The sequence below is a fragment of the Lachancea thermotolerans genome, assembly GCF_000142805.1.
Source record: "Lachancea thermotolerans CBS 6340 chromosome G complete sequence".
NCBI lineage: Eukaryota > Fungi > Ascomycota > Saccharomycetes > Saccharomycetales > Saccharomycetaceae > Lachancea > Lachancea thermotolerans.
Window position 1 is genome coordinate 919,216 of NC_013083.1, and position 20,351 is coordinate 939,566.

General features: G+C 44.9%; 10 protein-coding genes across 10 annotated transcripts; 6 read left to right on the forward strand and 4 right to left on the reverse strand.

The window, feature by feature from the left end:
- Nucleotides 1–88: 88 nt before the first annotated feature.
- UBP1 (ubiquitin-specific protease UBP1) lies at nt 89–2,365 on the forward strand (the record flags this gene model as incomplete). Its single annotated transcript, XM_002555462.1, has 1 exon — nt 89–2,365. One exon carries the CDS (start codon nt 89–91, stop codon nt 2,363–2,365), a length of 2,277 nt encoding a protein of 758 aa, XP_002555508.1.
- Nucleotides 2,366–2,488: 123 nt separating this feature from the next.
- EXP1 (Exp1p) lies at nt 2,489–2,920 on the reverse strand (the record flags this gene model as incomplete). The annotated part of the gene is made up of 1 exon (XM_002555463.1): nt 2,489–2,920. The coding sequence occupies one exon, from the start codon at nt 2,918–2,920 to the stop codon at nt 2,489–2,491; it is 432 nt and encodes a 143-aa protein (XP_002555509.1).
- A 145-nt stretch (nt 2,921–3,065) lies between these two features.
- On the forward strand, nt 3,066–3,578 carry YFH1 (ferroxidase; the record flags this gene model as incomplete). Its single annotated transcript, XM_002555464.1, has 1 exon — nt 3,066–3,578. One exon carries the CDS (start codon nt 3,066–3,068, stop codon nt 3,576–3,578), a length of 513 nt encoding a protein of 170 aa, XP_002555510.1.
- An 826-nt stretch (nt 3,579–4,404) lies between these two features.
- AMS1 (alpha-mannosidase) lies at nt 4,405–7,653 on the forward strand (the record flags this gene model as incomplete). Its single annotated transcript, XM_002555465.1, has 1 exon — nt 4,405–7,653. One exon carries the CDS (start codon nt 4,405–4,407, stop codon nt 7,651–7,653), a length of 3,249 nt encoding a protein of 1,082 aa, XP_002555511.1.
- Nucleotides 7,654–7,774: 121 nt separating this feature from the next.
- Nucleotides 7,775–8,905, forward strand: CDC43 (protein geranylgeranyltransferase type I subunit CDC43; the record flags this gene model as incomplete). Its single annotated transcript, XM_002555466.1, has 1 exon — nt 7,775–8,905. One exon carries the CDS (start codon nt 7,775–7,777, stop codon nt 8,903–8,905), a length of 1,131 nt encoding a protein of 376 aa, XP_002555512.1.
- A 40-nt stretch (nt 8,906–8,945) lies between these two features.
- HEM25 (Hem25p) lies at nt 8,946–9,842 on the reverse strand (the record flags this gene model as incomplete). Its single annotated transcript, XM_002555467.1, has 1 exon — nt 8,946–9,842. The coding sequence occupies one exon, from the start codon at nt 9,840–9,842 to the stop codon at nt 8,946–8,948; it is 897 nt and encodes a 298-aa protein (XP_002555513.1).
- Nucleotides 9,843–9,958: 116 nt separating this feature from the next.
- On the reverse strand, nt 9,959–10,921 carry LYS5 (holo-[acyl-carrier-protein] synthase; the record flags this gene model as incomplete). The annotated part of the gene is made up of 1 exon (XM_002555468.1): nt 9,959–10,921. The coding sequence occupies one exon, from the start codon at nt 10,919–10,921 to the stop codon at nt 9,959–9,961; it is 963 nt and encodes a 320-aa protein (XP_002555514.1).
- On the forward strand, nt 10,867–11,865 carry PEX14 (Pex14p; the record flags this gene model as incomplete). Its single annotated transcript, XM_002555469.1, has 1 exon — nt 10,867–11,865. The coding sequence occupies one exon, from the start codon at nt 10,867–10,869 to the stop codon at nt 11,863–11,865; it is 999 nt and encodes a 332-aa protein (XP_002555515.1).
- A 206-nt stretch (nt 11,866–12,071) lies between these two features.
- On the forward strand, nt 12,072–15,299 carry NUT1 (Nut1p; the record flags this gene model as incomplete). Its single annotated transcript, XM_002555470.1, has 1 exon — nt 12,072–15,299. The coding sequence occupies one exon, from the start codon at nt 12,072–12,074 to the stop codon at nt 15,297–15,299; it is 3,228 nt and encodes a 1,075-aa protein (XP_002555516.1).
- Nucleotides 15,300–15,410: 111 nt separating this feature from the next.
- Nucleotides 15,411–19,430, reverse strand: INO80 (chromatin-remodeling ATPase INO80; the record flags this gene model as incomplete). Its single annotated transcript, XM_002555471.1, has 1 exon — nt 15,411–19,430. The coding sequence occupies one exon, from the start codon at nt 19,428–19,430 to the stop codon at nt 15,411–15,413; it is 4,020 nt and encodes a 1,339-aa protein (XP_002555517.1).
- Nucleotides 19,431–20,351: the final 921 nt, after the last annotated feature.

Here is a 20,351-nt window from a genome sequence, read left to right on the forward strand (position 1 = left end):
AACGGGCTACGCTTTCTTGAAATCGTTTTAGACAAGAGGCTTTCTGAATTCAAAGGACAGCCGGTTGTAAGATCCTTGCACTGATTATATGAATTTTGTTTTGGAAAAACTGTCCGCATTATTTAGTACATTGAGCATCTTCGTTAGAAACTTGAGCCATATCGATAATAAAAGCTCAACATTAATTGTACTTATTGCATCAACTGGAATACTACTATACAAGAACAAAAGAATTTTCAGAAATATCATGGAAAATATAGGAACTGTGGGCGGCGATCTAACCCGAAGCTTTAGGAATAACTACAAAGGAAGTATGTTCAATAAGTGGGGTTCGAAAGATCCAGAGCAAGAAGCTGCCATGCTGAAGCGTGGCGGCTACGTTGGTGGGCTGGTCAATGACGGTAATACTTGCTTTATGAACTCTGTGCTGCAAAGTTTAGCATCTTCAAAAACTTTACTGCAGTTTTTGGATAACGAAGTCATCCAAGCGTATAAGGAAGCCGAAGAAAGTGAGGATGAGCATGTAGCAGAGAAAGAATTTGAGAGCGAAAAAAAGCTTTCTGAGTCTAAAACAAAGCCTAAAAAGAAGGTTTATGGCAAACGCAAGAAGAGGCTGACTAGAAACGCCGAAAAGGATGCATTGGATGACGACCAAGATGCAAACATTGAGTTCAGTACCACACTGAAGGAGCTTTTAAACAAGCTGAATGCAAAGCATTACAGGGATAGGCCCTACTTCAAAACAAACAAACTGCTCAAGACTATGTCTAAAGCCCCAAACAAAAGCATTATTCTTGGGTACGACCAAGAAGACGCACAAGAGTTTTTCCAGACCATCTTGTCAGAACTTGAAAAGAACGTGAAATCTCTTTACGGGAAATCATCCAAGGATGAAGAAGCTCCAGTGCAATTCGATCAACTGCCCGAAGATTCTATGGTTGGTCAAGAAAGACTAGGCGAAATGGGCACTGTCTATATTCCCACTGAGCAGATTGACCCTAACTGCGTACTGGCTCATGAAAATAAAAGTCTTTATTCCCCTTTCAAGCTCATCACTCCCTTGGATGGTCTAACGGCAGAGAGGATAGGATGCTTGCAGTGTGGTGAAAATGGTGGCATTCGTTATTCTGTGTTTTCCGGGTTAAGCTTGAACCTGCCCAGCGAAAACCTGGGCTCAACTTTAAAGCTTTCGGAGCTTCTTCGTGAGTGGATAAAACCTGAAATCATTGAAGGAGTTGAATGCAATCGCTGTGCTCTCAATGCAGTGCTTGAACACCTCGAGAAAACTTTGATTCAATACGAGGGCTCAGAGCATTCTTCGGAGAAGCTTGTCGCCGCCGTCAAAGCTCGCGTAGAGCAACTGAAAGACATATTGGCCAAACCTGCTATTGATGACGATGACTACAAAAAACTGCATACCGAAAACATGGTTCGAAAGTGCTCCAAGTCTAAGCAGATAATTATCTCTCGTCCTCCACCGCTACTCTGCATCCACATTAATAGATCTGTTTTTGATCCCCGCACATACATGATCAGAAAAAACAACTCCAGAGTTTTGTTCAAATCTAAACTCAATTTAGCTCCATGGTGTTGCGCGCCTGATGAAATAAACCTCGATGCCCGTCTCCCCATGTCCAAAAAAGAACAAAAATCGTTAGAGTCATCTGAAGACGAGAATGTCGGGGGTGAGTACTTCGCCAAATTACACAGACACTTTGAGGAGGAGTTTGAAGACAGCGAAGAAGAAGAGGGCAACTTTGAAGCATCTAACAGAGATGTATCTGACTACGATCCTCTAAGAGGCGAAATAGAATCTTCGAGTGACGAGAACGAGTCGTCCTCGGATGGCGAGTATGAAGTTGATGCTCTAGGAAACCGCGTCTTCAAGCAAAATGGTGCCCAGACTGAGCAGGAGCTAGTTGATGGAACCTCTGCTGATCCAGAGGTTGCCTCTCTTGAGGGCTCGGATGCCGCGGAAAGACTTGATGGTATTGAGCCTGAGACACTTGATAACGAAGACGAAGAAGACAGCGAAAGCGACCATGAAGTTAAGCAGCCACCTTCTCTTTCATCTTTGCACCATGCTCCTAGCTCCTCAACCGTTCCTGTCGGTCCTTTGACCTACGCCTTGCGGTCTGTCATTGTACACTACGGGACACACAACTACGGACACTACATTGCATTCAGGAAGTTTAGAGGCCTGTGGTGGAGAATATCTGATGAGACGGTCTACGTTGTGGACGAAGCAGAGGTTCTCTCCACACCAGGAATTTTCATGCTATTTTATGAGCACGATTACAATGAGTCGCTTCACGCAATGAACGATGACCTGGAGTGGGAGGAGGAAAACGAGGACAGGGAGTGAACACCTCGCTTAAAAAATCCTCAACGCCTCGACTAAAGGTTCTGCATAAGAGGTTTTCAGGCGCTCAACTATTGAATAATTAATAAAGTTTAGTATGTAACCAACTAACAATCTTTGAACCTATCACACAAGCGCTTCGCTCTCTTCTTGCTCTCTGCCAGCGAATTGCTGATACCTTAGCTCGTTCTCCTTTTTTTCTTCGAGAACGTCCTCCTCGATCAGCTCGGTTAGGTCGTAATCAAACTCGTTAGGGTCGGCACTGTATTTGCCGATGGTGCGCTTTTTTAGTCCGGTTTTACTATCGACCTCGAATGGCTTGTTTCGGCTCGAAGTGCTCGCATTGTCACGCAACTGAAATTTGATTGGATTCTCGTCCTTGGAGAACTCTAGCTTTTCCTTAAGCTTCTGGGTTCTCGATAGATGTTCGTGATCAGTCTTTCCCGCTCTTGCCGCGGGCTTCCGGAACTTGTATGCGAAAGTTCCAGACAACAGCGGAAGAAGCAGAACAAACGCGACAATGATCACAAACAACACAAGAAACGCGTAGAAGTCCATGGCTCGTTTTCTCTCAGCGTCTGTCTCTGCCTAAATCGAAACTATGCGCTACTGGACTCGCCGAACGATTTTGAAAAATATCTGCCATATATTGAGCCACAGCAGAAAAGGGCACTAACCTTACTTCAAAGCCTCGGATATCGCTATGCTTAAGAGATCGATTATAACATTTGGCACTGCAGTAGCGAGGCGCCCTGTGCTAAGGCCCTACGCCGCCTGCGTCCGCGCCTTCAGCAGGCTCCAAGTGATCCCCACCGCGCGCGGTTTCGCGTCGGGCCCGGGGTCCACCGATGGCCATGAAATACCGAAAGAAGTTCTGGAACTCAGCGCCGATGCTTACCACATATCCTCGGACGCATTCCTAGATTCCTTGCAGGAACAGCTCGAAGAGCTGAGCGATGCCTACCCCGACCTTCTTCCCGACGTCGAGCTCACCCAGGGCGTGATGACCTTAGAGGTTCCTGCTGTCGGCACTTACGTGATCAACAAGCAACCTCCAAACAAGCAGATTTGGCTCTCCTCGCCGGTCTCGGGCCCTAACCGTTTTGACTTCTACAAAAATCGCTGGATCTCGCTACGTGACGGCCAAGACCTACTGTCCCTTCTTAACATAGAGCTGAGCGACGTTCTGCCAAAGCCCGTGACCATAGAGGCCTAGTACTATTCATCTACGTATATGTGTAACGCCAACTTCTGTCAATAGCCTACGATCCATCGGTGCTCTTCCTGATCTCCGCCGCTCTGTTCTGTTCCCGTGATGAGCATCTCCATCTTGCTTTATACGGGTTGCGCTGTGCAACCATCTACATAGACAAAAAGCCCCCTGATAACTCTGTCTTTTGCTCTTTAAAACACTTAAAAGCTGGCAAGTTTGATCCTCGCTCGTCTTTTATCGACAACCTTTGTACCACAAATCTCCCGCGCTATGACCTCCAAATCCTTCATTGTAACACTCAAAGATCACGTTGCCGACGTCGATGTTTCCTCTATCAAAGACTCCTTCTCCAAGTTGGGGGGCCAGATAACCCACGAATTCTCGCTCATCAAGGGCTTCACAGTTAAGATGCCAGAATCCAGCGTTGCGAGCGCCAAGGAGCAGCACGCTGATGCAATCGCCAACATTGAGGAAGACAAGGAGGTTTCCATTAAGAAATAATCAAGAAGCGCTCCTTAAACAAATGGCAGGCGTATATATGTGATGTTGAGCAGATGAGATCGATGTATATTGTGATACAGTAACTAAAAGCCATCTTCCCGCTTCAGCGTTTTTTCTTTAGGCTCCCTATCGGAGGGCATTTAAGTTTCCGAAACATCGAGTCTTTCGTTCTTAGTGACATCTCCACATTGTCAGTTTCGAGGGGCTACATAACGTCCCTAAAATGACAGCATTCCCCATACGCTTGTATTAAAACTCAAGCATTGCAGGCTATTCGATGGACAGTTCGAACCGTTGGGTGCTTTAAACAGACAACTCTTGAAATAAAATGAGCTACGCTCAATTAAACAGTGACCCGCAATTCAAGCCCGTTCAGGGTATTTACGAGGGGCGCCTTCGTCAGTTTACTGACGGCGGGGGTGAATATAAGGAATTGAACCTGCCCAAGTTTTACGACAAAAAGCGCATCTCGTTGGACCAGGACAGCGTAAAGGTCCAATGGTACCAGGTGCGCTTTGAGAAAGGCTCTTCCCCTGTGTCGCCTGACAAGCGACCTCCCTGGAGCGAAATTGTGGAGAAAGACAAAAATAAAGAGCTTGAATTTAGGGACGCGCAAAAAGGCCAGCCTTTCGGACCCAGCTGGTCAACAACGTGGTTTAGAGTCCAGGTGACAGTGCCTGACGAATGGCTGGCAGCCGAGGAACAGCTCATTTTCGAGTGGGACTGCAGCAACGAAGGCATTGTCATTGACCCAGAGACGCTGATCCCAAAAACGGCTTTTTCTGGAGGGGGAGAAAGAAACGAGTACATGCTTCCCAAGGGCCAGAAGCACCACGTCTTCTACATCGAGAGCGGCAATAACGGAATGTTCGGTTGTGGTGCCGGTTCAAGTATTAATCCTCCGGATAACAACAGATATTTCCACCTCAACAAAGCGGACTTGGTTTGGCCTAACTGGGAGGCTCGAGCCCTCTTCATTGATTTCTGGATGTTGTCGGATGCGGCCCGCGAACTTCCTGGAGACTCCTGGCAGAAGCATAAAGCCCGGCACGTGGGTAACTCGGTGATGGACTTATTTGACCCAGAAGACGCCAGCACTGTTACAAAGTGTAGGAAACTTATTCGCGAAGAGTATTTTGATCAACTGGCAGACGATCCAAAGGTTTTCCAGGCCGGCGATAGCTCTGTGAGGGCCGATGTTCATGGGGTGGGCAATTGTCATATTGATACCGCGTGGCTATGGCCTTTCGCTGAGACTCGTAGAAAAGTGGTGCGTTCTTGGACGTCGCAGTGCACCTTGATGGACCAGTATCCCGAGTACCGGTTTGTTGCGTCACAAGCTCAGCAGTTTAAGTGGTTGCTTAAGGAGCACTCGAACTTTTTTCATGAAGTGCTCATTCCCAAAATTCAGCAATCGCAGTTTTTCCCCATCGGCGGTTCGTGGGTCGAAAATGATACTAACATTCCCTCGGGGGAGTCGTTGTGTCGCCAGTTTTTCTTAGGCCAGCGGTTCTATCTTAAACACTTTGGTAAGAAAAGTGACGTTTTTTGGCTACCTGACACCTTCGGTTATTCTTCTCAAGTTCCACAAATCGCGAAGATATCTGGGATTGATAAATTTTTAACCCAAAAGTTGTCATGGAACAACATAAATAGCTTTCCTCACACTACTTTTAATTGGGCAGGCATTGATGGCTCCCAGCTTCTCACACATATGCCCCCGGGAAACACTTATACTGCAAGTTCCCATTTTGGCGACGTCCTGCGTACTGCAAAGGGAAACAAAAATTCCGACGTTTATGGATCCGGTCTAATGCTTTACGGAAAGGGTGACGGCGGAGGAGGCCCAACGGCAGAAATGCTGGAAAAAATGAGGAGAATTAGATCCATAAGCAATCGTAATGGAAATGTCATTCCAAAGCTACAAGTTGGAACTACAATCGAGGAATTTTATCAAGACATTCTCGAAAAAACTCACAACGGATTGGACCTCCCAACTTGGGTTGGGGAGCTATATTTTGAGTTTCATAGAGGAACATACACTACTCAGGCCGAAGTTAAACGGCTTATGAGACTTTCTGAGATTAAAATGCACGATTTGGAGTGGATTGCAACTAAGGCTTCACTCGTTTATCCCGACGAGTATGAGTACCCAATCAACAAAATCAACAGGATCTGGGAAGACATTCTTCTATGTCAATTCCACGACGTTTTGCCTGGTTCTTGTATTGAACTTGTTTACAAATATGAAGCACGCCCTATGTTGAAAGACGCCATCACCGAAATCGAGTCCTTGATTAACGATGCGCTCAAGTTTTTGAAGAAAAAAGGGAAAGGAAACTCGTCAATTGGTACCCTTGAGCTTGTTGAAAGCGACGCAACAAACTCGGCGAAAAACGAGAGAGAGTTTGTAAAGTTAAAGGATGAAGCTAAGCACATCAAAATGACAAATGATGTACTCGAAGTTACCATAGACAAAGAAAAAGGTGTTATTTCGTCGATCAAAGACAGAGAAAGGGAAGTCGAATACCTAGACCTGGATGGAGGCCGAAACAAGCGAGGTGCAAACCAGTTTGTTTTATTCGATGACAAGCCTCTGGGCTGGCAAGCATGGGATACGGAGCTTTATTCTGTTAACCAGTACAAGTACATCACAAGTTTGGAAAGCGTGGAAATTGCTGAAAACTCTTCTGAAAAGTGTGCTGTTGAACTAACCTTCAAGGTTTCAAATGATTGTGAAATTCTCACAAGCATCTCTTTGGGCTCGAGAACTCAGCATGAAAGCGGGGGGCTGATTGAAATAAAGACATCTGTTAAGAACTGGAATCTCCGGAACAAGTTTTTGAAGGTTGAGTTTCCTGTAAATATTCGTAATGACTTTGCTTCATACGAAACTCAGTTTGGTATCACAAAGAGACCTACACATTACAATACATCTTGGGATGTTGCCAAATTTGAAGTGTGCCACCACAAGTTTGCTGACTACTCGGAATTTTCGAAGGGTGTGTCTGTAATCAATGACTCAAAATACGGTTTTGCGACTCATGGAAACCTGATGCGTCTTTCTCTGCTGAGGTCGCCAAAGGCGCCTGATGCACATGCGGACATGGGCTCCCATGAAATAAGATATGCGCTGTATCCCCACAGAGGAGCGCTTTCTTCTAGCACTGTACATGAAGCGCTGAAGTTCAATTATCGCCACCATTATTCCATTCCAGAATCGGTTTCTGAGGCCTTTGATGGCGTTATTGGAATTGAAGGTGATCCGAACGTCATATTGACAAACATCAAGCGTGGAGAGGACGACGAAGGACTTGATTCGGAGTACTCCACTACCAAGGGTGAGAAACGAAGCTTTGTGGTAAGACTTTATGAGTCTCTTGGTGGGGAATCTTTTGCGGTCCTCAAAACCTCTCTTCCTGTGAAAAACGCGCTAAAAGTCGATAATTTGGAGTTGTCTGAAATAAACTCAATACCCTTGACAACGAAATCCTCTGCCTCCTCAGACAAATCCACGTTGGAGTTCAAAGTCAAGCTGAGACCATTTGAAATTGCGACTTATAAGTTGGTTTTGTAGATACTAGGTTTTTATGTTACGTTATGACTATAGGTTTATCTTATGATTTTTGATTATGGCTCTTTGACTTTCAATTTCGTAACATTCTTATCATTAATAAACAAAGGCATCTGAATAAGAAATGTCAGCGGCGCCCATACCCGATGGGAGGCTGACAATCCAAAAGCACCGGCGGTTTTTACAGCGGCACCTCGCTATTCTCCCTTCAAAATATCAAGAATATGAGGCAAATAAGCTTGCCATTGTCACCTACGCCTTGATCGGATTGAGTTGCATCGGTGACCCTGTGTCAGAAGAATACGCTGCTAGCAAAGAGTGGCTCAGAAGACATTACAGGGTCATTGGGCGAGGCGAGACCTCACTTGCTGGCTTTTTCCCAAGCCTTTACATGGAAGTTGAGAATGCGCTCACTCTCAGCTTGACTAGCACTCTATTCGGGCTCATTAGCCTGCTTTGCCTAAACGACCACAAATTTTTTATTAGCGATGTTGACCGCGAAGGAATCTGTAGGTTTGTTTCAAAATGTCATAAGCCTGAAACTGGCGGATTTGCTGCAAGCCTCGATGTTGTTGCGGAAGATAGCCTCGAGCCATCCAAAACTGACCCAGATGACTTGAGACACACATACATGGCCATTGCAATACTCTATTTAATGGGCTGCAGAAACGCATCCGAGTTTGGGCGCTATGTCTGCCTTGAACCACTTTTCAGTCATTTCGAACAAAAGGCATGTGTTAGCGGCGGCTTCGGTCAGTATGGTGAGCCACATGCAGGATATACGTCATGTGCGCTCTCTATCCTCGAGTTAATATCAGATCGGTGGGACATATTTCCGAATTCTTTCTATGACAAGACCATAGAATGGCTGCTACAGCGACAAGTTTCAGATAAATGCCCAGAAATGAGTGGAAACGAATACTTTGATCCAGAGGATGATGGTGGGTTCCAAGGAAGGGAGAACAAGTTTGCTGACTCCTGCTATGGATTCTGGTGTGCTAATTCACTGAGCATCTTAAAAGCCCCACATAAGGTAGGTGATGCGTATCAAAATGGTCTCAGTGAGTATCTGCTCAACAAAACCCAGAACCTGCTGTTGGGTGGGTTCGCGAAAAACGACAATGAAGACCCCGATTTGTACCATACCTGTCTTACTTTAGCCGCGCTGTCCATGATGTCTGGCGAGTTCGACGGAACCTTGTTTTTGCCCCGCAAAGTTGCAGATACGGCCAGGAGCCAGTTTATTGCACCCTGATGGCTGTAATGAAATGCTTTATGCTTTTACAATTTCCTAATTACATGAACTTTTTAACTAATTCCTCGTATATTCCCCATGCTATCCCAGCGCTCAGCGCCTTCCTTGTAAGCCTCAGGCTCAGTCCATCAAACAAGTTCTTGGGACGCTCCTTTTTGAGAATAGTTGTCAATGTTTTTCCAAAGCTAGGGAACTTTGATGGATTTAGTTGCATCCGAGTTTTGATGGTATCAAAAGGTGCTGTTATCGAGGTCGCCAGACTCGCTGAAGAAAACGCAGCCAAGCAATTGACTATCGTGGACGTTTTAGTGGAAAAGGATCCGTTATCGTCCCGCACAATGAGTGCGGAAGGCAAAATCTTGGGTATTTGCATTTTAGATTGCTCATAGAACAAAACGTATATCCCCGCATAAGGCGCGTCTCGAAGGATCGTAGCACCGCAACCACTGAAGAGCCCTCGTATACCTTCAGATTTATAAATATGACGAGCAGCCTCTCCGAGGGAGCTGTAGTCGTACATTGTAGATTCAAATCGCACTTTCAGCACTGTAATTGGCATTGTAGCGACCCCAACCGCAGCTCTCGTTATAGCACCTGAAAGAAGATTTTCGTACATTGACAATTGAGGGAGAAAACTGCTACTACCGTTTTTCGAGGCAAGTCCGCGGACTCTTCTGTCTGCAATAGCCGACCTGACGATATTCAAAGTTGACAGGAAAAGTGCGCTACCCACGGAAGTTCGCAGAGCGGATGGCAGTGTACCCTTCCAGAGCTGTTTCGGGGATTTGATAGAATGCACGACGTCCATCAAGTTGCTATTCTTGCTTTGTTGAAGTCTGGTCTTTAGCAAATCAAAGGGTTGCAACACCACTGCTGAAGTCAGGCCACCGACAAACCCTCCCACTAGATGTGAAGTTCCTCTTGGTCTCTCTGACATGTAAGTTTGCCGTTTTTGAGGTAGCAAGAAGTATCGCTAGAGTATTATCCTTACTCGAATAATCAGACCCTTTTGCTAAAGTCAGTTTGTTTAAAAAACAGGCGACAACACATCAATCATTTCATACTATCCAAATAGGACAAGATATCAGCTACTTCGAGCTCGTACAGCGGGAGTTCATCATGTTCGGCAGTACTATTCCCTGAATCCTCGCATACCGAAAGTACTGTAAGGTTGTCGATCCACTTTGACTTGAAAGTTATAGGGCTACCATTTATTGTCCGAACGATTTTAGCAGTTTTATCAGCTTCGAGCGGTTCGAGAGCTCCTAAATTTATTGCAGAAAGACAACAGTTTAGGCCTGTTCCCGTGAGTTTTGTGTATGCCTCTTTCAGAGACCAGTAGTAAATGAAAAGCCTGTCTCTCTGCAAACCTTGTTGTGTTTGTTCAAGGCATTGCAGCTCATCTGAGGAAAAGATATCTTGGAAGAGCCGTAAATAACCAGGACCCCAATTCTCGCAGTCCTTGGTGCTTGCTAAATCAATCCCGATGCTTCCATGGCTTCTTTTGACAAACATAGCGACCTTTCCGCAGCTGTTGGATAAGTTGAAAATGCATGGATTTGCGCTCTCGACGTAAGGCTTCCCCAATTTACTCATTTTGAACTTTAGATCACGCCAGTGTATACCACAGGCCGCAGACGCACCTGCTATCTGCAATATTTGATTGCATAGTGCGGTGTTTCGAGCGTCGCGCTGCTTCCTGCTTAGTATTCTTTGCTGTTTTTCTAGCGGCAGGTACCGCATTCCCATCTCAAACTCAAAGTCGTCGTGTAGGATACCACGATGGTCATCGCAGACCAGAACAAATGCCGGCAAGCCGGTGCCCGCTGAGAGTAACCATTCCTTACTCATTTGGTTGAACCCAACTGGAGTTCGTCGTGATTGATCAAAAACGATTGACAATATATATCCCAGAGACAATTTATTGATAAGACACAACACCTTTGAGGGTATCTCACAGAATGGCCCAACCGACAGCTGAAGACCGTAAAGGACTTTACGAGTCAGCGATTGCATTCTTGAATGATCCCAATGTTTCAGATGCGCCCCTCACCAAAAAGATTGAGTTTCTACAATCCAAAGGGTTAACTCGAGAAGAGATTGACCAGGCGATAAAAGAGGCGAAGTCAGGGCCTTCTCCTAATAGTGCCGAACCCAAGGATGCAGCCGTCGACCAGGGCAGGCATGCAGACTATGTGTACGAGGCAATCCCACCGCCATTACCAAAACGTGATTGGAAGGACTATTTTGTAATGGCCACAGCTAGCGCGGGACTATGCTACGGGGTATACCAACTTGCCAAGCTTTATGTCATCCCTAACATCTTACCTGATAGCAAGTCCAAACTGGAGCAAGATAAGGAGCAAATCATGCAGCAATTTGACAAGATGGAACAGCTTCTCTCAACGGTTGAACAGGACCACAGCTCACAAATGAAGAAAGAAGAACAGAAGTTCAAAGAGCTCGATGAGGTAGTAGTAGAGCTACAAACAGCACTAGAAGGAAACGCTAGGACGAGGGAGAAACTGGAAGACGACGTACGAATCCTAAGACTTGAAATCGAGGGACTACAGAAGAACTTGAATTCCTTCATCCTTGAGAACACGGACAGCCCAGCTATTCGCAAGCTCAATGATGAGATCTTGTCCTTGAAGAACCTCATGAAGAACAGCACATTGCTCAAATCTGCCACGCCCTCTGAAAACGACAAGTCGCCAGTCCCAGGAGCCGAGGCTATCCCCTCAGCCTCAGAAATTTTGGCTAAAATGAACATACCTAAAAAGAATGATAGTGAAGCGCCAGCATGGAAGAAGAGTAGAGATGCCATGGCCGCTCACAAAGACACTGCACTCCCTGAGTGGCAGAAAACAGCCGCTGAAAAGGCGCACACGCCCATCCCAGAATGGCAAAAGGCTATGTTCAATGCGGAGTCGCCAAGCCCAGAGGAGTCAGTTTCTTAATGGTAAGGATTGTTGGCATGAAGGCCTTCCTATGTAATGTATAATGAAGTAAGTCGTCGTGTACGGATGGTCTTTTTCACGCATTGTAGATCTTGAATCAGTCTAGGATATCGCCTGTTCGAATTGATTTGGACCCACTCAAAGGGAAGATTGAACCAGAGGTTCGCCAACTGCCTCTTTCTAGATTATTTTGGCTTGAAAGCAGTATGGATGAAAATCAAGACCCAATTTATTCATTGGCTTTGAATTGCTCGAGAAGGCGACTACCTTCGAACCTGTTCGTGAACTTTTATAATGAGCTCGTCAATGAAAAGTATGGGTCCATGATCAATAGTGGAGAGGAAACAGATGCTGACATAAAACAGACTAATGTTTGCGAGAAAATATCGTCAAGCCTCCTGCGACTGCTGGATGCAGAGAAGCACTTTTTGATCGTTGATTATGTTGTGGAGGTTCTTTTCATCAACTATAATAAAGAGCTTGTTAAGGAGCTACTGCCTCAGCTTTACTCCATTAAGGATAGCTCGCAGCTTGTTCTTTTCCTTTCTAAAGCTAGCGCCTTTTTTTTGCGACTTACAGATAAACTTGTAATTGACCAAATATGCGGCGACTTGGGCAACGTAATTGTGCCCTCAATTTTATCCTCTAGCTTCAATACACAGGGTGAGGAGCTGATAGTGGCGATTGCCAAATTCCTACGGAACGTTTTAAGCCTTTCAAGCAACCCCATTGCTATTTCAGATCCTAAAGTCGGAGACAGGGTTCGGGAATTACTGAACTGTCTCAGCAAGATAAACCGATTGTTGTATAAAAAGGTTGCGGGCGACTTCGATTCACTACTAAGGCTTGGGGGCTCTGCGCCGCCTACTGCTAGGGAAGAACGGCATGGAGTGAGCTCGCCATCCATTATATCCCCTAGGTATCTTGAAAGTCCTATCAATGTTACAAAACAGCCTCAATCCCTTATCCCTAGTTCAGTAAATCATCAAACTGTTAAACTGGCTAGGTACTGTAAAAATCTATGGCTAAACAGCAGGATAATGGGCTGGCGTACAAATGACGTGGCATTTGTTACAAAATATTCTAAAATTGAAGCAGAGATTATGAAGAAAACTTCACCTTCACAACTAAACGTCGAAGCAGCAATGAAAGATCTCATTGAAACAGCATTCACCTCGTTTGCTCAGTTCGTTAGCAACAAGCAGTATCATCAAGCTAATTCTGCTTTCAACCTTTTAGAACGACAGTGGAATATTTTCATAACCAAACAACTTCCACTTCACATAATGGAGAACGCATCTGATATGCCACACATAGTCATTAATGCGCTCGAAAATATTGACCACAAGGTTGTTAAAGCGTTGAAATCATACGCCTCTGATAAAGATGATGCCAAGAATAGAGGAGAAGACCTTTTCGATGATTTGCCTAACAAAAACACAGACATTAGGCACGATTTTTTGAAAAGCCTTATCATGATAGGACTGCAGCCAGCTGCTGTTTTGAATGACTTTCTGAGAGAAGATCAGGTAGTGGACACCAAATCGCTTCCCACTAATGATACTGTAGTCATCAAGAATGCGCAAGGTGTCAAAGAAACGGTTGACAACTTCTCTCAGTTCATAAAAGACACAATAGAAGACCTCGACGCGGAGTCCATGTTTGAAGCAACAGATGGTTCATTAGGGAACGCAGACAATGGGATTATGCAAATTTTACGCAAGTTCGAGACGCTGGCTGCCACTAAGCAAAAGGACCTCGCCAATGTTTTCTATGATCTTTTCCGCGAATCAGTTAGCTCGTTTGACTGCAAAACTTTCTCCAAGACGTGCTGTTTAATGTGTTTTAACATGTCACATTCTTTAACCACAATGTTTGCGTTCGTTAATCCACAAAAGTTCCTAGCTGTTGCCATTGAGTTTGTTGATCAAATATGGGAAAGCAGCGTCAGGAAGGCAAGTGCTGGTTTGAATGATGAATCTGACTTCGAGCCTAACACTGAATTCGTATGCTTTACTTATGCATTAATATTCATCGTACAAGTGGTAGGAACCTACAACGTTTCGTTGATTGAGGCCTTATCGACTTCGAGCTCGGACCCACAGAGCTCTTTTATCGTCAACTATATCACGAAATTAGGAGATATTGCACCTGCTTTGAAACTAAACTCCACTCTTGACTCCTCAGAAGTCTTGAAAAGTTGGGTTAGAGATTTGTTTATCAATGGTTCAATTTCTGATTCTTTGATGAAAAGCGCTAACGTCAAAGACTTGGCGGTCCTTATCCCCTTTATTTTTAAAGAAAGCCTTTCAGCTGTTGAATCAGGGTCAATACGAGACATTTCGGCCCTAGTTGGAGGCTTTGAGTATTTCCTCCAGCCGTTTTTGATTGTTGGTCTTATAGGTATCGTTTTCTGGACAGAACAGTACCTGACCACGCTACGAAGCAAGGATCTCGCTAAAGATCTATTAGAGTCAATATTTGATATGCTGAACTCTGTACTGAATCCTTCCACTTTAAATGATGAGTCGAGACCACTTCATACCCTTATATTGAGGTTGAACACTGTTCAGTTGTTGAAAGCCACGAGGGCTTTCCAGACGCAGACTCAATCTAGCTATGGAACTTATTCTTCCGATTCTGAGGGAAGCACTAAAGTCGATTCTTTAATATCACACCTAGAGCAAGTGGCTCGCTCTAGTATCCTATACAACGTTGATTCGAGTGTGATAAACTCTGAGATTGGTTATCAGAGAAAAGACATTAACTACACTCCCTTCGCAATCACGGCTGACAACTCGATAAACAGCATTTTGACGAATCAGGTCAATTCTTTCTGGAACTTGCATAGTAGCACCTACTACAACATTGACTATCTTTTTGCATTAATAGACATTATCACACCACAGAGGTTCTTGGAGGACATGTTGGTCGTTCTTCAACATAAAACTACAGATGCTGCTCTCCCTAATTCTAGAACCAAGGGCTCTGATGGGGAAAACCTCTTCTATCTCGACTATTTTTTTTACTTCTTGGTCAGCCATGATGTTATGAAGGCAGAAAATAAGACAGACATTCTTCAGTACATGAGCTCGACAGCAGAGAGTGATTTAATTTTTCGAAAACCAGCTCATGAATTTCAACCTTCGGCTAAGGTGGAACAGCCTTCTGACGAGGATTTCGATATGCTCTTTGGTGAGGACACAAGTATACCCGGAAATGAAAGCGAAGCTAATATTAATGAAATTAAGGCGGATGAGATCTCGCCAATAAATCCTGAATTTCTGAGGTGCTCATTTGCAGCGGTGTTGCACTGTTCGCTACTAGCGAACAAAGCTGCACTGGAGTCGGGGCATACCAGTGAGGTTGCAGTCGATCAACTGACTCAGTTACATGATAAATATATTGAGATTTTGAAATCGAGCACAGTTTGATTACTAAAATTGCATTTCAATGGACTGACTTATGAAGTTCTCTGAATTTTATGTAATGCCAAAATACTAAAATATCGTTAGAATTTACAACATGCACTTTTGCAAGATTCCCTAGCCGCTTGCATCGACTGTTTGAATATCCTTATCCTGTGTTTTGCCTTCCATTACGACCTGTTGGACATGCTCCTTCTGCTTAGCTCTATCACGCATCCGCTCTTCGATGGTCCCGCGTATTAATAATCTGTAAACAGTAACTTGCCTTGTTTGACCAAGCCTGTGAGCTCTATCCATGGCCTGCGAATCAATTGTCGGGTTCCAATCTGAATCATAAAATATAACAGTGTCCGCAGCTGTTAAGTTTATACCCAAGCCGCCTGCTCTGGTACTCAGGAGAAAGATGAATATATCAGGCTTTGTTTGCCAGTCATGAACAAGGTCCCTTCTGTCTTCAAGTTTAGAAGAGCCATCCAATCTGATGTGTTTATACTGTCTGTAGGTCAAATACTCCTCCATTAAGTCCATCATTTTGGTCATCTGGAAATATATCAAAACACGATGATCGCCCTTCTTGAGGTCGACCAGAAGTTCATCCAGCTTTTTGAGCTTAGTGGACTCTGTGATAAACCTGTCCATTGAGGGCATGGATATAGCAGATGAAAAATTCTTGTTGAGCGCTTCTGGATAGCATTCTGAAATTGGAAACTGAGAAACGGGCAGTTGGAACTTTGTGCGTAATTCGTATTGGGTTTGAGCGGGTATCCTATTCAAAGCTTGGCACAAAAATGGATCAAATAGCTCAAGGTGCTTCTCATGAGAGAAATAATTGGAGTTTGATACCTCTAGGTTGATAGGTGGAGCACTGACAGCAGGATGGTAGGCTGGTTGCCACGAGTTCATGTATTCATCTTCGTAGACTCCCTGCTTTATATTGAGTAAAGAATCGAGGACCCCCTTTGTGGATGATTTGCTCAGAGTAACAAGATTTCTCCTCTCATCTTCAACAATAAAGGAGTTCTTATTTAGCTCCCTCAGCTGTGTCTTGTCATCGTAAACTGAGAGTAATTTGCTGCCCTCAGACAGTTTATCTTCATTTAGTTTCAGAGCCCTCTGGACTATCGGCTGGTGCGATAAGTCCTTAATTTCCCCTTGTGAATAGCCTGTTAGGCAAGATAAAGTCATGCATAGGCTTCTGGAGTTAGAAGGATGGAAAATGTTAAAAGTGTGATTCAAGATCTTATTCCTAACATCTGAGTCGTTTTGAAAGTTGGGGGCAATCAGTTCATCAAAAACCAACCGAGGAATCTGATAAGTGATGGAGTTCCGTGCAGAGTAGTCGACATCAATCAAATCTCCCTCCCTCAGAAGTGAGCCACTCTTACCGAAATTGGTGAATGCTAGTGGAGAACGAACATCTTCTCTCTCAAATAGATCAGGATGGTTACAGACCTTCCTGAACTGCATGACAGTGTTGACAATATTCTGGTCCGAGGAAGCTTCATCATTACCAGCGGCATTTTCTATGGCGTCATATGCTGCGGACATCTGGGACCTCAAGACTTGATATAACTTATTTTGTCTTCTGGTGAGATCGCACATAACATCGATTTCAATCTTTTCGCCCAGTTCAGACTGGACGTTCTTCTTTATACGCCTCAGCATGAATGGTTTCAATATCATATGCAGTCGGCGCAACTGTTGCTGGTTCAACTTTGTATTTGACTGGGCATGCGATTCAATATCTTTAGAGAACCAATCGCTAAATTCATCATGAGAATCGAACAAAGAAGGCATAATAAAATGAAGTAAAGCCCAAAGCTCTTGCATACTATTTTGAATCGGAGTTCCGGTCAAGAGCAATCTGTTACGACAATGGAAGCTTAACAGGTTTTTCCAGCGTGATGACTGAGATGACTTAATAGCCTGCGCTTCATCAAGAATCATGTACTGCCATTTCATTTTTTGCAAATAGGCTGCGTCCGATACAACCATCTGATATGAGGTAACCATAACATGGAAGGGTGCATCTTTTCCGTAACGGAATTGCTTCCTATCCCAAAATCTTCTCAAAATTTTACGGTCGTTACCGTTTCCCCAATAGGGCAGAATTTTGAAGTCTGGAAGAAATTTCGAAATCTCATTAACCCAGTTGTGTAATGTGGACGCGGGAGTAACCACAATAAATGGGCCCCATATATTATGGTTTTCTGCGAGATGTGCTAAGACCGATATGGATTGCACAGTTTTCCCTAAACCCATTTCATCGGCCAAAATACCGTTAATACCTTGGTCGTATAAATTAGCCAGCCAATTAAGACCTTTGAGCTGATATTCTTTTAGTGTGCATGTAAGAAGCCTTGGCTGATCAATAGTGATCTCACCAAGGGAGGTCGGATTTTGGAAATTGAGCTCGTCCTCCTCGTCAGGGTTGGAGTCGAATTCTCTTGCTTTTGCTTGTGTGGCTAACAGGGCACTAGAAGCATTTTGAGCCGCTTTGAGTCTTAAGTTTTCGTCATCTTCATTGTCGAAGTCTATACTGTGGAAGTCTGTTTTGGCAGCCTGTGTCTTCGAAAGGTCAATATTGTGGCCGCCGCCATTTGCTTGCTTGAGGTTGGAATCAGCCATTGAACCTTCGATTTCATCAGTTTTTATCTTGCGCCCAATAAAGTGTGAATACAGTTCGGTCTGAGTTATTAAAAAGTTCAATTTCCTGGCTTGCCGTTTATTTTCACGTTCTTCTTCTTCTTTTTTAGCCTGGTCAAGAGCTTCTTTCTCGGCCTTCTTTTTGAGGTCTCTCTCTTCACGCTCATTCTTCTTCCAAAAGCTTGACATCTCCCGTACACCCCTACGGGCCTTTGTTTGGAAATCTTTCAGCTGGCGGAAATTCCTCAACTGCCATTTTCTAGCCTCTCTGGCGACAAGCGAGGAGGTTTTTTTGAAGTTCACGTTTCTACTGGACTGGGTTTGTTGTACCAAACGTGCGACTTTCGCTGAGTCTTTCCTCGCCATATCTTTCCAAATGGTAAAGTAAGTTGTGTCATAATGCCTCTGGATACCACGAGCTTCTTTTATGGTCATTTTCAGGCCGTAAGTTGGTAGACCCTCAATGGAAGAGGGGATTTGGGCCTCGTCGCCCTTGCCCCCGACTTTGCGCTTCTTAGCAGTCGATTCGTTGGCGTCTTCCTCCTGCGCCCGCTTGTTTTCGGCTAGCAGCCTCTTGAGCTGCCTTACGTGATACTGTTTCAGCGTTAGCTTGACCTCCAGCTTCTCGTCTGACACATACTCTATAATGGTGGAATTCGTGAAGCGCCGCTTCTTTGCCTTAACGTTCTTGTTTTTGTTGACCATGCGGGCGATCTCACGTCTGATCTTGGCGCGCTCTGATGAAAGATCGACCTTTTTCGATTTTGATGGGAACTCCCCCTTTTCGTCCTCCAAGTAAAAGTCCTTGTCGTTGTCGTCGTCATCAGGGAACAGAACTTCCTCGTCATGTTCTGGCTCTTCTTCAATCTCGGCCTCTTCGTCTTCATCCTCATCAATCTCTTCATCGTCTTCGTTTTCGTCTTCGGCGCCGTCCCCATGCCCATCAAAGTCTGTAGAACGGCTTTGGGGGTTCGAGTTTCCATTCAGTGTTTTGTTGTCTTTTGGTTCGCTCTTGATTGCAACCCGGCTTCTGTCGCCGTGCTGATTTTGGCTCTGCGCCGCCTGCGCCGCTTGCGCCGCTTGCGCCTTTTTCTGGTGCCGCTCTTGTTCTAGAGTTTCCTGGCGCTCTTTTTCCTGCTGAAGGCGTTCCTGCTCCTGTTCCTGTTGCTGCTTAAGTCGCAGCTCACGCTGCTGCCGGATCACCTCTTCTTTGCGTGCCGCGTATTCTTGGAACTGCTCCCATTCCCGCCTTGTGGAATCCATATTGGAAATGAGTTTTTCGCATCCGTTAGAGCCCAGCTCGCGCGACTGGTTGTTCCATTCCGTCACAAGCTCGAACTCCTGGTAGCTGAGCATTTTCCAGTCTTGATAGCGTTGTTCCTTGATGTCCCGCGCTCCTAAAGCTCTGAACTCCTGGTTCAGATCCTTCACGAAGCTCTGCCTCTGTGATGGATTAGCGTCATCCTCGTTAAGCAATGCGGCTAGCGACATACTCTTGCGTGCTCACCCTGCTGATCCGTAGTTCTCTTACTGAGTAACGGTCTAGGGGCCTTGATCTGATTCGGTTATGCTACTGAATCGCCACCGCTGCTAGGGTAGTGTAATGCGAGAAAATTTTTCGTAGTTCCCGTTCTCACCGCGCCGGGTTCGTACCTTCAATTGTTTGATCCTTGTGGTTGGAGAAACAACAAAACCCGAAATCCTATTTCATCTTTAGGAGCCACGCTACCTGGACAGACCTTGAAAAAAATTTTGCGTGTGCGCTCATAGAGATGTTACGATGAGAGTTTAAAGGCTTAACCACGGCAAAAGCAAGGAGGCCGCTTACTGCGCACAAAACACAAGAATTAAAAGACAGCATGCGGATGAGAGAGAGAGCTCAAGGAGTGAGTACCAAGGGCTTAACAGAGCCGCAGAACTACGGAAAAGCCATCAAGAGAGTCTAAAAGACGGGAATTGCACAGGGTTAACTGGAAGACAGATGATGGCTTTCTTTTGAGACGCAGTCCTCTCTTTTTTAACTTTGGACCTGTTCTATGTTACGCTTGTGCAATTCAGAGGGGGGTCGAGTTTGTAAAATGTTGGCATGGGAATCATCGTTCGTTTATAGTGATTCGCATATGTCCTACTTAAACAAGTAAGCTGAAGGTCTCAACAGGTGGCGCCTGTTCGCAGCTAGCGCGGTATGTAACTCATTACTCAGCAAAGCTTTGTAGGACAGCAGGGCTTCTGTACCTGGCTAAATAATTCATATCATTACGTACGCATGTGAGACTCTTATTGAGGGAAATCAGCCATTGAGATCAACCTTCGCTGGTAACCACTAACATGCGCTACTGATTCGGTATCGACCATGGTTGGGTTATCCATGTGGGGGTGTGTTACTATGTGCTGCTCATCGCTTTCGTCGCG